At 45.3% G+C, this 19,737-nt stretch overlaps 1 protein-coding gene across 2 annotated transcripts in view; it reads right to left on the bottom strand.

Annotated features, from left to right (window-relative positions):
• mrc2 (mannose receptor, C type 2) overlaps positions 1-19,737 on the bottom strand; it is a 197,902-nt gene that overhangs the window by 76,505 nt on the left and 101,660 nt on the right. For both annotated transcript variants that reach the window (XM_052038769.1, XM_052038770.1), the window contains 2 exons: positions 19,575-19,720; positions 8,738-8,958 (listed from right to left, as the gene is read on the bottom strand). In XM_052038769.1, the coding sequence (XP_051894729.1) occupies positions 8,738-8,958; positions 19,575-19,720 (367 nt within the window). The remainder of the gene's footprint in view (positions 1-8,737; positions 8,959-19,574; positions 19,721-19,737) is intronic.

The raw sequence follows: 19,737 nt of genomic DNA, 5'->3' as shown, positions 1-19,737 counted from the left end.
GAATGGTTTAATGGACAGTTCGACTGGTGCAGGCTTTCAGCTGGAGATAATTCTGCTGGGGTTCAGGGAAACAAGGGAAGCAGGAATGACTGAACAGAGAGAAAACCTCAACCCTTCAGAAGCACGTGGGTCTGACTGGTTGCCATGCATCTAGAAGTCTAAAATTGTTCCTGAAGAATCAGTCGGCTCACCAAATAACAATTTCTCTTTAGAATCAAAAATAATTCATTATTATAATCATTTTAGGCACTTAATGCATTAGTGTAATATTCTATTATTCACCACATCAACATACTAACGTACAAATTAAGAAGGCATCCTTAGACTCAAACTTCTCCCTGGTCCCAACCGTCTATGTGACCTTGTCTGGCCCCACAGTACTCCAACGACTCTATATCTCTGCAGTGTAGGTATTCTTGTCCAGGCCAAATCCTTTTGCCTCCCTGCTCCAGTGACCCAGGTACAATTCTGACCTCCGGTGCTATCTGTCTGGATTCAGCACCTTCACCCTGTGACTGCCTGGGTATCTTCTACGTGCTCCAGGATCGTTCCATATCCAAAGATAAGTTGGCTGGTACTTCATCGGCTACTCTAAATTACCCCTTGGGTAGAAGATGGGTGATAGGAGAATTGGTGGGGGGGGGGGGGTGGGGGGACGTTGATGGGAATGGGAATGTGAGAGAAAGTAGGTTACAGGAAAGAAGAGGAGAATGGGATTGAGGAGTTTGTCCTGAAACCAGAAATTTGATGAGCCACTTGACCACCTATGGAAATATGAGAAGACCAGTGCCTTCAGCCGCTGGCGACTTCAGCTTCTTAAATCTTCATGCCACACCCTCACTTTCTTTGAGTCTGTGTTCCTTGGAGTTTAGATGAATGAGGGATGCCCTAGTTCAAAAGATACATCTTCACTAGTGGGAGAGTTCTGAACATGGGGACATAGCTACAAAATAAGGGGACGCACATTTAAAACTGAGGTGGGTGGAAACTTCTCTCAGAGGGCAGCGAATCTGGTGCTGGAGATTCCCCACCACCTTCTCCCTCGGGTGGTGGAGACCAGATCCTTGGATATATTTAAGGTGGAGATGGGAAAAAAAAATCAAGTAATTGAGGGTTATAGGGAACTGCCACAGAGGAGGCCAGCATAGATCAGCCATGATCATAGTGAGTGAGGGGGGCAGGTTTGAGGGGCCGAGTGGCCGACTCCTGCTCCTATTGTCTTGTGTTCAAACCTTCCTTACTGAACTGAACTCTTTGATCAAGCTTTATCACTTGTACCAAAAGACTTCTTTATCTGGCTTGGTCTGTCTATTTTGTCTGACCAACTTCCTCTGATGCACCATGGGTGTTACCACACTAAAGGCTGCTATATAGATGCAGACTGTTGCTGTAAAATTTACGGATAAATATTCTGTGTGAACATAACAGATAAAGAAAAGTCTGCTAAACCCTGTTGCCACCGGTAATTTCTGTCCTTAGAAGCAGCCATAGTAGTTTCATATAAAGGAAGAAAAACAGGATTTCGAAAGGAAACCTTTATATATACACAGTACATAAAAATACTCAGAGAGAGATGCGTTAAAATACTGCAGGCCTCTATTAAGTGACTGCTGAGCTCAGAGCTGCTGATCCTGCGGGAAAGTTCTGAATGAAGCTAATTGTATGTTATAAAGATAAACATGAAGGCCTCTCCTGAACTGCAACCAAGGCAGTCTGGGGAAACGGGCAAGAGCTGCCTTTGTATTTCTATCACTCCCCTGAGGCATTGTTCATGATCTCAGCGAAGGACTGACAGCCCCGAATACACTTTACTTTCCAGTCACGGGGGGATACAAAGGATCACTGAGAACAGCCGGGTCAAAGGCCAGGGAAATCGTGCCTTTCCAGATGTGCGGCCTGCCAAAGCAGGAGGACTCTGCCTAGCCTTTGCTTTGAAGTTAGTCACAGAGACTAACCCCACCACCAGTCACAGGGTCTCACTTCCAGCCACTGTTGCCAGTCCAGAGAACCTGTGAAACTGGGATTAAAAACCCCAGACTTGTCGGAGCAGAATTCTTCAGATTTTTTTTCTCTCTGCTTGGGGTTGGGCATCTTTTTTTCTTTCCTTTTGTGTCTCCCGTGAGATTATGTGGTTGATGGGGGAGGCAGGAAGCGTCTAGCCACAGCGCTCCAGGCATCGTGAGCGGTGGGCTGGCTCACTGGACCATCTGGTCTTTCCTGCCTGCAAATTTTAACGAGTGAACAGAAAACCTGGCCAGGAATCTCACCCTAATCAGCTGAAAAAACTCCCATGCCTTGTGCCATACAACCTCTGGTGATTCCCTGTTCTCTCCTCCACTGCCAGCTATCACCTTTTTAACCAGCTATCTTAAATCCACATTCCCTGCTAACAGATTTGCCTGCAGGTTTTGCCTCCCCACCATCGAGGACATCTTCAAGAGGCGGTGCCTCAAGAAGGCGGCATCCATCACTAAGGACCCTCACCATCTGGGACATGCCCTCTTCTCGATCCTACCATCAGGAAGGAGGTAATAGAAGCCTGAAGACCCACACTCAGCGATTCAGAAACAGCTTCTTCCCCTCCGCCATCAGATTTCTTAACAGTCCATGAACACTACCTCATTATTCTTTCTTTTGGTCTATTCATTTATTTTTGCAATTTACAGTAATTTTGTCTTTGCACTGTACTGTTGCCACAAAACAACAAATTTCATGTCATACGTCAGTGATAATAAACCTGATTCTAAAGCGACTACATAGTTTCCTTCCCTACACACAATCCTTTGTAATTTCGAATACCTACGCTAAACCTGCCCTCGAGCTACTTGGCATTGTGGAGAGCAATCCCAGCTTCTCCATTCTACACAAATAAAACAGCGCAGATCCCAGAAATCTGGAATAAAATGGAACATGCTGGAAAGACTTGGCAGTTAAGCAGTGTCTGGGGAGGAGAAAAAAGAGTCGATAATTCAGGTCAATGACCATCGCAGCAGCTGTAGGCAACAGCTGATGAAAGGTAATTGACCCTGCCCGGCTCACTCTGATAACCATGCCCTTCCCCCCCAAACCATTAGTGCACACACCACACAATCAGTGCCAGGCCCACCTTGATAACCCACCCCTCCCCCTGAATGGTCCAAGGGCCCTCCCCTTCTTCCCTAAACAAAGTCCAACCAGTCCCCCTCCATCATTTCCACTGACCCAGGTTCAATGCCGGCCACTGTCTGTAAGGAGTTTGTACGTTCTCCCCCTGTCTGTGTGGGTTTCCTCCGGGTACTCTGGTTTCCTCCTACATTCCAAAGACGTAGGTGTTAGGAAGTCATGGGCATGCTATATCGGTGCCGGAAGTGTGGCGACACTTGCAGGCTGCCCCCAGAACACTCTACACTACAAAAAAGCTACATTTCACTGTTTCGATGTACACGTGACTAATAAAGAAATCTTATCATTTGCCTGGTCAAACTCTTTCTTGCATTGAAAAACAACTTCTTTAACACTACTTTCTCCAAATCAAAGGTGCAGCTGAGAAGGACTCACACGGCCCAAGCTACATCTGTCTCTTTGCGGATGCATTTGCTTCAGTGCCACTCAGTCCCTGCCCTCTGCTACATGGGTGGCTGTATTGGTGCTGCTTCCTGCTCTCATTCAGAATTCAGAAGTGTTATCATCTTTGGTGCCAATTTCCCTCTGTTCTCACTTTCATATGGTCCATCTCTAACTCTTCATAAAGTCATACAGCATAGAGGCAGGCCCTTCGGCCCACCATATCCATGCCAACCAACAAGAATCCATCTACACTAACCCCATTTACCATCACCTGGTCCGTAGCCTTCTCTGCCTTGGTGATTCAAGGGTTCATCTAGATGCTTTGTAAATGTTGTGAGAGTCTCTCTGCCTTCACCACCCCCTCAGGCAGTGTGTTCCAGATCAAAAACCACCCTCTTGGTGAAAATATTCTTCCAGGTGAGGTAGAATTAGAGTTACAAATTCCAAGTGGAGATATCCCTGGAGCTTTTACGACAGGATCTCACAGCTCCACCATCTTGTTCCAACAGCCTTTTTGCTCACAACCCCAATATTCCCTCTAATCCTCTCACTCTTCACCTTAAACCTATGGTCTCAAGTCCTGGACATCCTATCTCTGCCTCTCTGAACTTTGTTTACCTCTGTCAGATATCCCCCTCAGCACCAAGGAAAACAGACCCAGTCTCTCTTCATAAATGAAACATTCCATCCCAGGCAACATCCTGGAACTCTCCTCTGCATCGTCTCCTTCCTATTCTTCATTTCTCTATCTCCATCTCAATCTGCTCCCCTCCTCCCCACTAACTCCAGAGATACCTAACCTGGAAGAATATGTGAGCAAAAAGGCTGTTGAAAAGGCTGGGCCCCGAGGCCCGTTTCCTCCATCACCCACCTACTATGATGTGTTGCCAGTCCCAATGCCAACATCACCAGCTGCTGGTCTCACCCACACACAACCCCCCGATCCCAACACTAAGTCTTTCCAGATCCTAAACCTTATCATCATGCTTGCCCTCTACCTGCTCCTATGGCGATTTTACCCCCCAGTTTGTTAAGAAACTTGCTAGCTTATTGGACCATCCAGAATCTGTACCACTGTAAAACTGTGGCGCTGAAGGTCCAGGTGAGGTAGAATTAGAGTTACCAATCCCAAGTGGAGATATCCCTGGAGCTATTATTACAGGATCTCACAGCCCCACCATCTTGTTTCAACAGTCTTTGCTTATAATCCCAATTAAAAAGCAACCACAGAAACTACAATTTTATCTTAACAGCCTTTAGATTTCTCTCCTAGTGTATTTTCAGTAGTGTCCAGATGATCCTTTAGTTCCCGGAGACTCCATATTTAAAGAATGCCCCCCTAGCCTGCAGAGAACGATGCTTGGTGTCGGTACGCTTGCATTCTCTGTTCACAGCCCTAGAGTGCTAGAGATTCATACAGCACCATAAGAGGCCCTTCAGCCCATCGAGTCCATGCCTGTCAGCAAGCTAATGCTAATGGCAGGTATTTTTCCCACATTCCAATTAATTGCCTCCACTCACCTATAAATCACGAGCCATTAACAGTGGCCAGTTAACCTACTAACCCTCACATCTTTAGGATATGAGAGGAAATCAAAGCACCCAGAGGATGCCCATGTGGTCATAAGGAGAATGTGCAAGCTCCACACGGACAGCACTGGAGGTCAGGATTGAACTCACGTCATTAGTGCTGTGAGGTAGCAACTCTGCTCGTTGCACCACTGTCCCCAGTCCCAACTGGAGTAGTGGGTGGGATGGCTGTACTTACCTCCCCAATCATTGGCCAACAGATTGAATCTCATTGTGGGTCCTTGTTCCCTATCTGGACCCAGCAGAAATGTGGGCATCCAGGTGTAAAGATTGCTGAATTTGGTTTTGATCACTCAAGGGAGCCATTGAGGGATTTTCCACCCTTTCAGTACTGGGTTCCCTCTTTAATGTTTTACTGCGGGTGATGGTGGCAAGAAGTGCCTGGCTTTGATGCTCCAGGCATTGTGTGTGCAGGCAGACTCAACAAACCACACGGCCTCTGCTTGCCCATCGTTTTCATTTGAGGCAGAACAGGAAGCGTCTGAGCCATGGTGTCTCACACAGTCGAATAGCTGAATACTCATTTTTGAGGCTCATTTCTGAAACTGCAGCCAGCTTGACATGACAAAGGAAGGCAATGTCTGGGTCTCACACAGCGAGCTGCGATCCTATAGTCAACATGGTATGATTCACTATGGCCAGTGATTTTAAAATAAAACCACTGTCCACCAAATCCATGCAGATTACCGTCAAGCTGCAGCGTGGCACTTGGCTAAATCTTAAAAGCAGATACTGACTCATTCTCTTACAGATCCAGAAACAGTCTCAGAAGCCCTGGTTGTTGTGAGCGGGATTAATTATTGAATCCTGGAAGGTGAAGGATCCTGTGGATTGTGTGCTAACTGCCTCAGAGAACACCTCCGCGCACAGAGGAACCATCTGGACTGCAAATGAAGCCAGATTCTGATGCAATATTCAGCAATGCTCTGGGTCAAAGGGATTCCTGCGAAAATACTGAAGAGATTAGTGATCCTGATAAATAGCGAATACAGAAAAAAGAGACAGACCAGCTCATACAAATGGGGAAGGAAGGAGGGTAAAAACTCCACTGAATATCTTCCCGATGGTCGAAGTGACAATCTCAAACACTAACCAATTGTTCATTAATAAGTCAGGTTTCTAGGCAAGTCCTCAATGAAAAGCTTGGGTGAAAATTAGAAATTAATTCTTGAAACTGGAAACATGTCATTCAGAATATTTACATGAAGTTGATTCATTTTTGGTCTATTTTGTCAACACGATTGAGCTAAGCAAATGTAACCTGCCAAACTGCTGTTTAGTCACTTATACACTGACATGTTGTTTAGTTAGTGAATATACACAGTTCCTTCTGACTGGGCTAATCTCCAGAGACCTGCTTGGATCTGAGGCAGACCACATTGTCATCACTGTCTGGTGCCTATGGGGCAGGATATGGTAAATGGCTGAGAGAAAGTAAGTAATGAACCATGTCGAATCTTCACGGATCACTGCAGAACGGTCCCTGGTGGACAATGACACCGATGAGAATCAATGGATGTGCCCATAATGTTATCAAACAAACTTTGGCACAGAGTTAAGGAGGTAATAGAAGATAGGTTTGTACAGGGAGAATGTACGAACTCCTTACAGAAGGGCCGAGCCATGGAGGGATTTGAAAAAAGGGTTTGGAACTTTTCAGACATTACTAGATCAGGAAAAGTATGCAGGCCTGCCATAAGTACCAGGCCCTCAGAGGCTGACCAGGCTGAGCATACACAGGGGCTGTAAGCTCCTTTCGCCACAGAAGGGACTAATGATGATGTAGCTGTTAATTTACAAGACGAGTAATCCTCAGGCCTGAGCTAACAAACCAGAGATGCAAGTTCAACTCCCACCGAGGCAGCTGTTTTTGGAGAAGTAATGATGACTACATATTTAGTAGATTGGCATTAAAAAGCCATCTAGTTCACTAATACCCCTCACCCTAAATTGGGAGAGCAGTCAAAGAAATCAATCAAGCAACGACCCGACAAACTTTTAACTGAAAGGAATCTCGCCAGACTCATCTATCAAACTCCATGGGGATTGTCCTGTCCCACCAGCAGGACAGAACCCACCTGTGGTGGCTATTTAATGGTGTATAAAGGAAGGGATTCCTCAGCATTAACTCCAGAGCCCATGAGGTCTCATGGCATTCAGTCAAACGTAGGCATGGAAACTTTCCCTTGATTACCACTGACCGTCCTCCTTTGGCTGATGAATCAGTCCTCCTCTATGTTGAGCTGCAATTGGAAGTAGTGCTCAATGTACCCTGGGTGGGACAATTCAATGCCCATCACCAAGAGTGGCTTGGCAGCATCACAACTGAAAGACATAGCAACTCGTGAGCAAACCAACACAAGGAATGAACCTACTTCACCTCATGCACACCATTCTATCTGTGGCAGACAGCATTGGTAAGAGTGACCACTGCACAGTAGTTATGGAGACAAAAGTCCTGCCTCCGCTGAGGACACCTTTCATTACATTGTGTGGTATTAGAATTGTGCAAAATGCCAGACTCGGAACATCTGGCAGCTCAAAACTGGGCATCTGCAAGGCACTAGGAACCATTAGTGGCAGAGAAACACAGTCAGATGGTAACACTTCTTCAAACTGTACCTCAGAGCCCGGCAGTTCTCTCACTCAACCATGACTATCAAGCCAGGAGATCCATCTTGGTTCAATGAGGAGTGCAAAAGGGCATGTAGGGAGCAGCACCAGGCATACTTACAAGTGAGGACTAACTAAACAGCTTTGAAAGCTAGCAAAGGTATTGCATTCTGATGTTATTTTTGCACTTTGGACACATCCACATACAATAATGGCAAGCTTGTACACTTTGAAATGTTTTCTCATGATGAGGAGCATGGCTTTCCTCCTTTGTGCCCATAGGTCTCAATGCAGGACTGGGGTATCTCATCACAACTCTTCAATCTTTGAATGATTTAATTACGACAGGGAAAGTGATTTTCTACCTGAGCCTCATATGGATTTCCAAACCTAGTTTGCCCCAACATCTTTACACAGGTTCTCTTTTAGCAGCATGTTTAGATGGTGACAGATCTCCACCAATGATGATCTGAGTCACTGCAAATCTCAGCTGCATCCCAAGGTGAAATACTGTGTAACAATAACTTGCATTCAATAGAGTAAAACTTCCTACTGGAGTGTTATCAAATGGAATCGCATAAGAAGAAATTAGGAGAGGTGATTAAAATCTTTCTCGAGGAGGTAGGTTTTGAGGAAGTTTGAAGAGGGAATTCCAGAGTTTAGGATCTTTGGTGCTGAGGACATGGCTCCAGTGCTAGAGTAACAAGGTTACACAATGGTTACAATAGCAGCGTTGAGGATGAGATGGATGGTGAATTGTTGGATGTTAGAAATCTGAAATGAAAACAGAAAGTGCTGGAAACACCCAGCAAGTCAGCCAGCATTTGTGGAAAGAGAAATATTGTTTCATTATTATCGAAATGTTATGTCTGGATCTACAGATGCTGCCTAACCTGATGAATATTTCCAGCATTTTCTGTTTTTATTTGAGAAGGATATTGACTGCTTTCTAATATATACTGGCACAGAAATATTGCACTCTCCTTACCTTATAGCAGTATCGGAGTGTTGGGGATGATACCCATCCTGACGGGCAGCTTCCAGTAACACTGGGCGTGGGAGTCACTGCCGCTGGTCCAGCTCCTGGGTCGAGAGAGGTTGCTAGGTTCTGCCTGCAGATGTACTTGGCCCGGAAGCTGTTGCAATCCTTCACCTCCCACAGTCCAACGGAGTTTCCCGTGGCCAGCACCACACATCCACCTTTGTAACCTGTAATGCAAGACCCGGTTCATCATTCACTATGCCAGTGCAAGGCTGCAGTGCTGGAGATGGGGATTTCACAGATCAAGATTAGACTTATGCCACTATTTAAAATAAGGGTAGATTCAGAGGGTGCTTTTCACATTTGTAAAGGAAGAATAATTTAAATAACAACATACATGACCTCAGATCATCCACTGCAGTTTATAGCCCAGTGACTGTTGTTATAGAGTGCAGTCACTATCATTTGGCAAACATGGCAGCCAAATTGTTTACAACAAGCTTCGAAAAATGGCAATGAGCAAACTTGCTAATCTTTTTTTGTTGTGATTTCAGCAGTGTGATAAATATTGGCCAAGGCACTGGGGAAGAATATCCCTGCTTATCTTCCAAGGAATGCTATGAATCTTTTTATATCTGCCCAGGTAGACAGTTTAATGTTTCATAAAAATAACATCTAAAAAAAAATGGCCAGTCCGACAGTGTAATCCACAAATTTAGGCCCAGGTTTAATGCTTAGGTTTCTGGAATGGGACCTCTGACCCAGAGGTTAAAGACCTACCATTAAGCCAGGACCTTACCTGAAGTACTACAACCCTAACCCTTGTTTTGTTTTCTCCTCCAGAAGTCTCCATATCAATCACTGTCTACGACAGCAGGTAAATTGATTGCACCCTGCCTCAGTTCAGACTGTTAACTGTGCAGAGATACAAGACACAGCTGGAGGTTTATCCAACTTCTGATATCCCTTCATCGTCCTTGGTTTCATGGCCCCTCAAAGATCCATGGTCTGGAATTTAAAGTGATATAATCACAAGCACGCAAGACTCTCTCACTCTGTGACACAACACCGAGAGACACAGGAGACTGCAGATGCTGGAATTTGGAGCAACAAACAATCTGCTGGAAGAACTCAGCGGGTCGAGCAGCATCTGCGAGAGGAAATGAATGGTTGATGTTTCGGGTCGAAACCCTGCATCAGGACTTTCCTCCCACAGATTCCTTTCCTCCCACAGATGCTGCTTGACCTGCTGAGTTCTTCCAGCAGATTATGTGCTGCTGTGACACAACGTGATGGTGAACACCAGCCATCATTCTCATACAGAAGCTTCTGACTTTTCTTCTTTTTTCACATGTGGGTCTTGGATCTAATCATCTACAGATGTTCTCTTCACTAAAAAGCAGATTCAGTGAAAACATGTGAAATGTGTGCAATTTTGGATAACATGCCTGGATTGGAGATCATGTCTTATGAGGATAGGTTGAGTGAGCTAGGGCTTCTCTCTTTGGAGAGAGGATGAGAGGTGACTTGATAGAGGTGTACAAGACGATAAGGGGCATAGATCGAGTGGACAGTCAGAGACTTTTCCCCCAGGGAGAAAATGGCTAACACGAGGGGACATAATTTTCAGGTGATTGGAGGAAGGTATAAGGGGGATGTCAGGGGCAAGTTTTTTTTTAACAGACTGGTGGGTGCGTGGAACGCACTGCTGACAGAGGTGGTGGAGGCAGATACATCTGGGACATTTAAGAGACTCTTAGATAGCGACATGAATAGAAAAATGGAGGACTATGTGGGAGGGAAGGGTTAGGTAGATCTTAGAGCAGGATAAAATGTCGGCACAACATTGTGGGCCGAAGGGCCTGCACTGTGCTGTTATGTTCTATGTATTTTACGTGCAGTCTTTCTGACCCTCTTTTCTCAGGCTTATTTCCCTGTCATATGAAAGTAGATTAATACCTCAACATACAGGAATAAACCAATCTGCCTTATTGAGCTACAAATAAGCATATAGTGCATCAAAACAATGTCATACACTCAACATTATTTGCTGGTTCCTATCATATCCCATAATTTCTATCACTTGTCACTTATCAACCATTTGCTTTTTTGTAAGAATTAGCTTTTTACCAAATAATAACTTATAGTCACCTATCAATGACCAATCACTTAGTTTGGGGTGAGAAAGAAACAAGGAAGGACTAGCTAATCTGATCTAAAAACTGCAACCTGGTGGAGGAAGGTGAACCTAAATGCAGCACAAAACCTGCAGCAAAACTGACCCAACGGGAACATTGAGACACAAGAGACTGCAGATGCTGGAATCTCAAGCAAAAAAAAACAAACTGCTGGAGGAAGTCAGTGGGTCAGGGAGCATCTGTGGAGGGAAATGGACAGCCGGCGCCTCAGATCGAGATCCTTCATCTGGACGGTTTTCTTTAAAAAAAATGTGGGAGGAATCAAAAAAGCTGTTCAAGATAAGCACATGTTCCGCCAGGCAGGGAAAGAGCGATAGTAGAGGGGAACTGGTTGGATCTATGATCTAGAAAGAAACAGAAAGACGTAAGACCTTCCCGATGGGGAATAATATAGGGACTGGATGTCCATGGTGAAGATGAGGTGGTGGGCACCAGGGAGTTGGAAGCTGTTAAAATGGTGGAGAGCATGCGAGGCGTCCCAGATGTAGGCGGGAAGGGACTAGATGGGGGGCAGGGAGGTGGGACAAGATAGAATCGAGGTATGAGGAGATAAGTTCAGTGGGGCAAGAGCACAGGGCAGTCCTGTTTGTGAATCTTGAGCAGGAGATAATTCCCCAACCCTATACTGCCCCTTTCTATCAGGTTGGAGGCTGTGGTAACCTGTATTTCCCTCACCTGGGAAAAAGGTCTGTTTCTCTATTTGTCCTACCAATGGTTTGCTGGGTCTACAAAATGCCTGGATGACGTTGAGTGTAAAGATGGAGCCCAACAAGGCAGCATCAGCTGAACGACGTCCTCCTGCAAATCTATGAGAAACAATTGCTGGATTTTCAGAATCTATGACCCTTCCACCTCTATGATTATCCACTGGTACAGTTCACCACTGGCATCCACTAACCAACACAAGTCAGCTACAGCAACGAGTGATATTGCTGTAAAACCCTGAGGATGGATGTCGGGTGCGAAGCTTGATCACACTGTGCTTTTGTTTCAGCACTTTGGTCAAAGTGAAACACAACGACAATTATTTCCAGGTCACTTGACGTCTCTCTGAAAATTTAGCTAGGTACTTCCCAGTAGGATTTCAATGTCAGACACGCCACAAGTGACTTTATTCCCTGTGCAAGGATTTTTTTTGCACCATTGCTGGAGAAATTAGTCCACGTTGTCCCAGGATGATCCATCCTCAGTCACCACTGCAATAACCATGTGTTCAGTGAGCAGCACGGACTGGGACCCCACAAGAGTAAGTGCTATCTATCGGGTGCCCCATACTCATTGTACCAGCCCAAGTTCCACCATCCCTCCTTGCCCATCAGTCTCACCCCACCCCCTCAATGGTCTAACTCCCTGATGAACCCCTCCACCCCCCAACAAGACACTGCTCCTCTAATCTTCTTGGGAGGTTACCCTCTTATTCCCCTGATCATCACCAACTCTCTCTCCCCAACTACAAAAACCAAACATAAGAAGTAAGAGTTCAGTAGTGCCTCGAGTTCCCAGTGGCAGGTCCATGGGGGAAATAGTTGCTGGTATGCCATGCAACAGCCATACAGCATACTATGACTTCAATGCCATTTAATGTATATGTAGAGAGAGTGCCTCCCAGATTTAAAGTACTAATGCCCTGCCAAGAATTATTTTATTCATTCTTCTTATCTCAGATTGCTCTGAGGCAAGGTCACTACCATGGAGGATGGCTTCTACCAGGAATTCTGAGGTACTCTGCCAATGGGTGCTTCATCGCTGTAGTCTAGTCCAGTGTGATGCAGCCCCACTACATTGCTTCCAGTGTTCCATTGGACATCCTCTGGATTTCAGATACTCTAACATCAACAAATGGCTCCAATGCTGATTGCAAGCTCCTCTGTCCCTACCAACCTCCCAGAATACTGGCCACTGTTCGCCAATTCCTGGGCAATATCTTCAGCCATTTACATCCTAAGCTCTAGAATCCCCTCATTAAACCTCTATTCCTCTCTCTCTTCATCTTTATTAGGATGCTCCCTAAGCTCTTCTTCTGTCATCAACTGTCCTAATATGGCCTGCAAACAAACAGCTTTTGGAGAAACAAGTCAATCAAACATCCATGGATTTCCAACTTCCCAGTAGAATCACAGGAAGCTATTCTGCCCATCAAGTCCATGCAAGAGCAATCCATCGGAATGACTCCTCAGCTCACTCCCTGTAGCCCTGCAACTTCTTGCCCTACGTAGACCTCCCATGACTGGAACAATCGGGCCACAGTCTCTAGAGCTGGTGTAAGACATTTAGGACGGAGATGATGAGACATTTCTTCACTCGAAGGTGAACCTGTGGATATCTCTACCTCAGAAGGTGGTGAGGCCAAGATACTGAATATATTTAAGAAAGAGGTAGGTAGATTTCTAGACACAAAGGAACCAGGGTTATAAAGAGGGAGTGGGACCATGGTATTGAGATAGAGGATCATCCATGGTTGTACTGAATGATGGGACAGGCTTGAAGGGCTATATGGTCTACTCCTGCTCCTTTCTTCTAAGTTGTTATGTTCTCCATCATGTATACATCCATACTCTTTTCAAGGCAATGACTGAATCTGCTTCCACCACCCTATGAGGAAGTGGATTCCAGACCATGACTGCTCGCTGAATGAGAAGTTATTCTCCTCTGATTCTTATGCTGTTCACTTTAAATTCATGGTTCTTTACCCTTCTCCAAGGGAGCCAGTTTCTCTTTATTCACTGTCTCTACATCCTTGCTGACTTGGAACATTTCTACCAAAGCACGTCCCAACCTCTTTCACGGACAACAATTCCATCATCTTCAATTTACTAACGACAGAGGTCTCTCGTCCATGGGTCAATTCTACCAAATCTATTCCGGACCGTCTCTGGAGGGCTCACATCATTCCCAAAGCGAGGTGACCAGGACTACATTCTAGTTGTAACTAAACCAGTATTTTATACAGGATCAATGCAACCTCCTTGCATTTGTTTTCTGTACCTCTTCTTATGAAGCCCAGGATCCCAAAGGCTATTTTTGATGGCCTTCTCAAACTAACCTACAACCTTTAAAGCTTTGTATACAGTACGTCCAGCTCTCATGTTCTGACACCCCTTAAGAATTTTATATTCCATTGCCTTTCCTCAATCGTCCTAATTATCATTTAACACTTCTCTACATTAATTTCACTTGCTGTGTCCACTTATTCCTCCAGCTGTCTACATCCTTGAGGCCCAGTAACATCCTGCTCACTATTTACCTTAATTCCAAGTTTGAATCATCTGCAGATTTTAAGATGCTTGCACACCCCAGTTCAAATAGTAATGTGTTTCAAAAAAAATGCAATGCTTCTAGTACCAACCCTTGGGCAAAATCTTCATCCAGACCCAAAACAGCAACTGTTCACCAAAACCCATTTCCCATCCCAAGTAACACACAAAGCATTGGAGGAACTCAGCAGATCAGGCAGCATCTATGGAGGGAAATGGGCAGTCAACGTTTTTCGGAAAGTCAACTATCCATTTCTCTCCATAGATGCTGCCTGACCCGCTGAGTTCCTCCAACGCTTTGTGTGTTGCTCCAGGTTCCAGCGACTGTAGTCTCTTGTGTCCCATCCCAAGGCCATTTTTGTATTCATGTTGTCGCAACCTCTTTTATTCTACATGCTGATGTTATTCATGCTGGAAGACTCTTGCAAATTTTTATAGATGTACGGTGGAAAGCATTCTGACTGGTTGCATCACAGCCTGGTACGGAGGCTCCAACGTACAGGATCACAAGAGGCTGCAGATGGTTGTAGACTCAGCCAGCTCCATCACGGGCACAACTCTCCCCACCATCGAGGACATCTTAAAGAGGTGGTGCCTCTAGAAGGCGGCATCCATCAGTAAGGACCCTCATCATCCGGGACATGCCCTCTTCTCGTTACTACCTTTGGGGAGGAGGTACAGGAGCCTGAAGACCCACACTCAGTGATTTGGGATCAGCTTCTTCCCCTCCCCCATCAGATTTTTGAACGATCCATGAACACTACTTCATTATTCCTTTTTTGTTTGCACTGTTTATTTATTCTGTAATTTATAGTAATTTTTATGTCTTTGCACTGTACTGCTGCCGCTAAACAACACATTTCATATCAAATAAGTCAGTGATAATCAATCTGATTCTGGAATTTAGATTCCAGAAGCCCAATCCCACTTTCTCAAACAAAGAGGGCACACTTCTCAGTAAGAGGTGCCAACTTCCTGGTCTAAACAGGTGAGGTTTGGGCATTTTTTGCAGCTGGCATTTCTGGAAGTACAAGGACCAAGAAAGCGAACGTGGAGAGACTGATAGTTAAGAGGGAAAAGCACAATTCCTACATACTCACATGTTAGGGAGACACTTTTTACTTGTTGATGGCATTGCATGAATTTTTACTGGCTTGTAGCCTGAATTCACTTCTTCAATTTCTGGTAAAAGACAATAAGTCCTTGCAATGTACCAAAGTGGCAGCCAAGGCTCACTATTGTACACATTGGAGACTAAAATGATCGTTACACTGAACTACACACATTGCTCTGTAGATCACAATACACAAGCATAAATAGTTAATGCAAAATATAACATGAATTAGATTGTAAATTGCTTTCAGCTGGTTGCTGGATACAAGAATGGCCTTATATGATTTCTGGACTTTCCTGTGTCGTTAAGCGTAAAGTTTTAATGTTCCCTAATAGGAACCTTATCTGAGCTCGCTGTAAAAAGAATTACTCTGCCAGAAAACATTTCTCTGCTCAGCAGAGTTTCCATGAGCTGAAGATGGAATCAACACTTATGCAACTCCACAGCCAGCCTAACCATTCATCCATTAAACTCTTATCTCCACCAGCGTATCAGCTGGCTGATCAGGCAGCACACAGACCCAGAAGGTTAAAGAATTCGGTCTCTGGTCCATGCTGAGCTCGGCTGAGTTAGCTGAGAGAGGGGGGTTGGGCAAGGGTGTACAACTCCTCGCCCTCTGAGTGAGGGACAGGGGGGAAATCAGCCAGTGTTCCACAACTCCCCAAACACAGTGTGGCAGAAGAGTTGGTATGGACATGGTGGGCTGAAGGGCCTGGTCCTATGCCGTTGACCCTAATTCTGTGACTATTTCCAGACCAAGCTCAGGGCCCATTGATCAGCAGATACAGTGAATGCACTGCCCATTCCTCTTGTTATTAGAAGGGTCTTCAGCTCCTGCACACACTTAGGAATCACTCAGAGTTATCTGAGAAGGCTGAGGCCTGGAAACTGGACCAACGCTTGATAATGATAGCTGTTAAACAGAGCACTGAGTGCCAAGTGATGGAATCGGACAGTACTTTACAAATCAGCCCAATACATCTGTGCCACCTCATCCCACCACTCCCACTGCCCTGCTCTTTCCTCTAGAGCTTTGGATTTGTTTCCTTCAACAGACCACCTGTACAATAAGATGGACCCTTGACCTCACAACCTACCTCGTCATGGCCTTGGACCTTATTGTCTGCCTGCACTGCGCTTTCTCGGTAACTATAACTCTACATTCTGCATTCAATTATTGCTTTCCCCTTGTACTACCTCGATGTACTGATGTGATGAAATAATCTGTACGGATGGCGTGCAAAACAAAGTTTTTCGCTGTACCTCAGTACATGTGACAAGAATAAAACAATTACCATGTGGGAATGTGGGTCAGCTGCAAAATTAAAGCACATGTTGGGAACACTCTTTCAAAGGCAGAACTTTCTGACTAACCCTATCAGTAGGGTTGTACAATAAATTTCCGATAGCCCATTATCCGACTATTTGGAAACCCTGATGGTTCGGTACGTTGCCCACTGGGTGCTGATTCCCACACCCCTTCTGTTCACTGTTGCCCCAGTTCCTGCGCTCTCTTCCCACTCACTGGGGCCCCAGTTCCTGTGCTCTCTTTCCACTCACTGGGGCCCAGGTTCCTGTGCTTACTTCCACTCACCTGGGCGCAGGGTTCCCACATTCTTCCCACTTTCTGGGGCCCACACTTCCTTCAGCTCACCGGGGCACAAGTTCCCACATTATTGCCCTCCCTTGGGAAGCAAGTACTGGGGACTCGCTTCCTAAGCTCTCTTGAAACTCACTTGGTCCTGTTCCCTATGCTCCCTCAAAACTTCCCAGGGCTTTGTTTCCCATGTTCCCTTCAAACTTACTGGGTTCATTGGAATATTTATTAATCTACTGTGTAGGGGCGGCACAGTCGTGTAGCGGTTAGTGTAACGCTATTACAGCGCCAGTGACCCAGGTTCAATTCCGGCCACTGTCTGTGAGGAGTTTGTATGTTCTCCCTGTGTCTGTGTGGGTTTCCTCCGGGTGCTCTGGCTTCCTCCCACATTCCAAAGACGTACGGGTTAGGAAGTTGTGGGCACACTATGTTGTCGCCGGAAGAGTGGCGACACTTACAGGCTGCCCCCAGAACATTCTCAGTAATGGAGCATTTCACTGTGTGTTTTGATGTACATGTGACTAATAAAGAAATTTTATCTTATCTAAACAAAAAGTTAGAAGTGTGTTGGAATATTAACAGAATGACATCCAATAGTCTGGAAAATCTGCCAGTCCAGCAACCAAGTCCTGAGTGTGCCAGATTAGTGGAGTTTTACTGCAGTTACATTGCTGGACTGGTAGTCCTGAGGTCCCTATAACAAGCTCAGACTCGTATACCCCATCAGCAGTTTGAGAAATTGAATTGTAATAATTTGGATGTTCAAAGACAGCATCAATAAAACTGACAAAGAAACCGCTGCACTGTTGTCCAAACCCATGGTTATCCTTTATTGAAGGAAGCCTGCGTGTCCTCGTGCGACTCCGATTTGGTGAACCCTGAACCAGCTTGGCAAACCACTCAATTGCCTCCAACCGCAACGAGAACAAGCAGCGTTTTCGAGGGCCAGTAAGGAATGGGCAATAAGTGCCAGTCTCACAGGTTTTGATGTGGGATAGCCAAGTTCAAAATCTGAGGTCGGGGGGAAAAAAAAACAAAACCTTTGATGTTCGTTTGGCTGGGTTTGATGAATGGAGGCAGAAAAAAACCTGATGACGTGAGCCAAACCCGAGTGAAACGTCAGTCTGAGGGCTTAGCCGCTCTCACAGTGCAGCTGAATCTTTTAACTTGCCTAGGTTTTGTTGTATTGCCCATTACAGAACAAAGCCACATTATAAAAGAGCTGCAAAGTCTGAAAACTACAGCAGTTAAAACTGAAGGCCACAGTAATTACACACAGACAGCCATCCATTCACACTGCACATTCATTTCCTTGTTTTGGTTCCTGATATCAATTCCAGATGTGCTACATATCACTGTGCAAAATCCCAGTTAGTCCAGATTCACTGCTGTCTGTCCAGGCAATCTCACAGGAGACAATAAGCATTCAATCTCTTTCTCCACAAATTTTACTTTCTCCTTCAGTTTGTGTCAGAAGGCTGTACATGCGTCCCTGCCCCTGACTGATGAGTACACACACACTCAAGGCTGGCACTCCAAGTGTGGTACTGAGGGAGTGCTGCACTGTCAGAGTTGCCATCTTTCTATTTTAAAAGGAAGCTCAGTTCTACATTTGCAGATGGGCTTAAAGATCTCATGGCATTATTTCAGAGGAGGACAGTTATCCCTGGTCATTGATCTGAAACATCAGCTGTTTTCTCCCCACAGATGCTGCCTGACATGTTGAATATCCAAACACTTTTTATTTTGATTATCCCAGATCTCCTGGCCAATAAGAACTCACCTGATCACCATCCCAGTGTTGCTCATGGGAGTTTAATGTGCACAACTGACTGCCGCATTTCCTACATTACAACAATGACTCCCTTCAAGGAAGTATTTCATTGACTGTAAAGTGCTTTAGCAGATGCCGAGATCATGAACATTGTCGGATAAATTGTAAACTCATTTCTTTCCGTTCCCCAACAGCATTGACTAAACTTCTAAGGCGTTCATTGTGCATGAAAGACTTTGGGTTACTTCACCCAACCACAGAAAATTTATGACACGGGGAAGACCCTTTGGCCCATTGTGCATGTGTCAGTAGGAAAAGAGCCACCCAGCTTAATCCCACCTTCCAGTTCTGGGCCCTTAGCCCTTAAAGCCAGTTCCTCAAGTGTATAAAATGTGACATGACTTTATATGAATGCAAGTTCTCACCTTTACTAGTTAGTCCCCAGCTCAGACTGTACAGAGATTTTAGTTTACATGTGGATTTAACTTTTTTATTGCACTTTGTTTTCAACATCACTGGGCCATTCTGAAAATATCATCTGACTGGTGTCGGTCTGATCACAGGACTGAGCATAGGCCGATATAAAGGAGGATCACCTAAGGCCCATCACCCTCCCTCGTTCTTGTATCGGAGATTCAAGTTTGAGGCTGACTGTGTGGAAATTTCTCAGAAACAGATCTTCTGATCAGAATTATTTCAATAATAGCGCTTTAAAAACTGTGCCAGTAATTTCTTCTACAATTTCTCCACATTATTGACAAGGTGTGGGTGTGTGCGGGGAAGGATGTGTTCGAAAGCTGCTCTCCAGCTGTCTGGTGACATGCTCCAACCTATCCTGTTAAATCCAAGGTAGCTGAATTGAAAGTCCCTGCCTGAGCTGCAGAATTAACGCTGCTGCGCTGTTACCTGGCTGGTTTCGATTCCAGTTGGTGAAGGAGACAGTGTCACCTCCCATCCACTGGAAGGCCCCTGGGTGGTTGGCATCCTGTAGACTCGTCCAGAAGTTACCAGAGCGACCGAGGATGAGGCTGATGATAAACGACTGCTCAAATCTAACAGGAGAAGCAAA

This window comes from Pristis pectinata, chromosome 25 (assembly GCF_009764475.1).
Source record: "Pristis pectinata isolate sPriPec2 chromosome 25, sPriPec2.1.pri, whole genome shotgun sequence".
Taxonomy (NCBI): domain Eukaryota; kingdom Metazoa; phylum Chordata; class Chondrichthyes; order Rhinopristiformes; family Pristidae; genus Pristis; species Pristis pectinata.
Note: the sequence above shows the minus strand (reverse complement) of the source record. Positions and strands in the feature narration are given on the sequence as shown.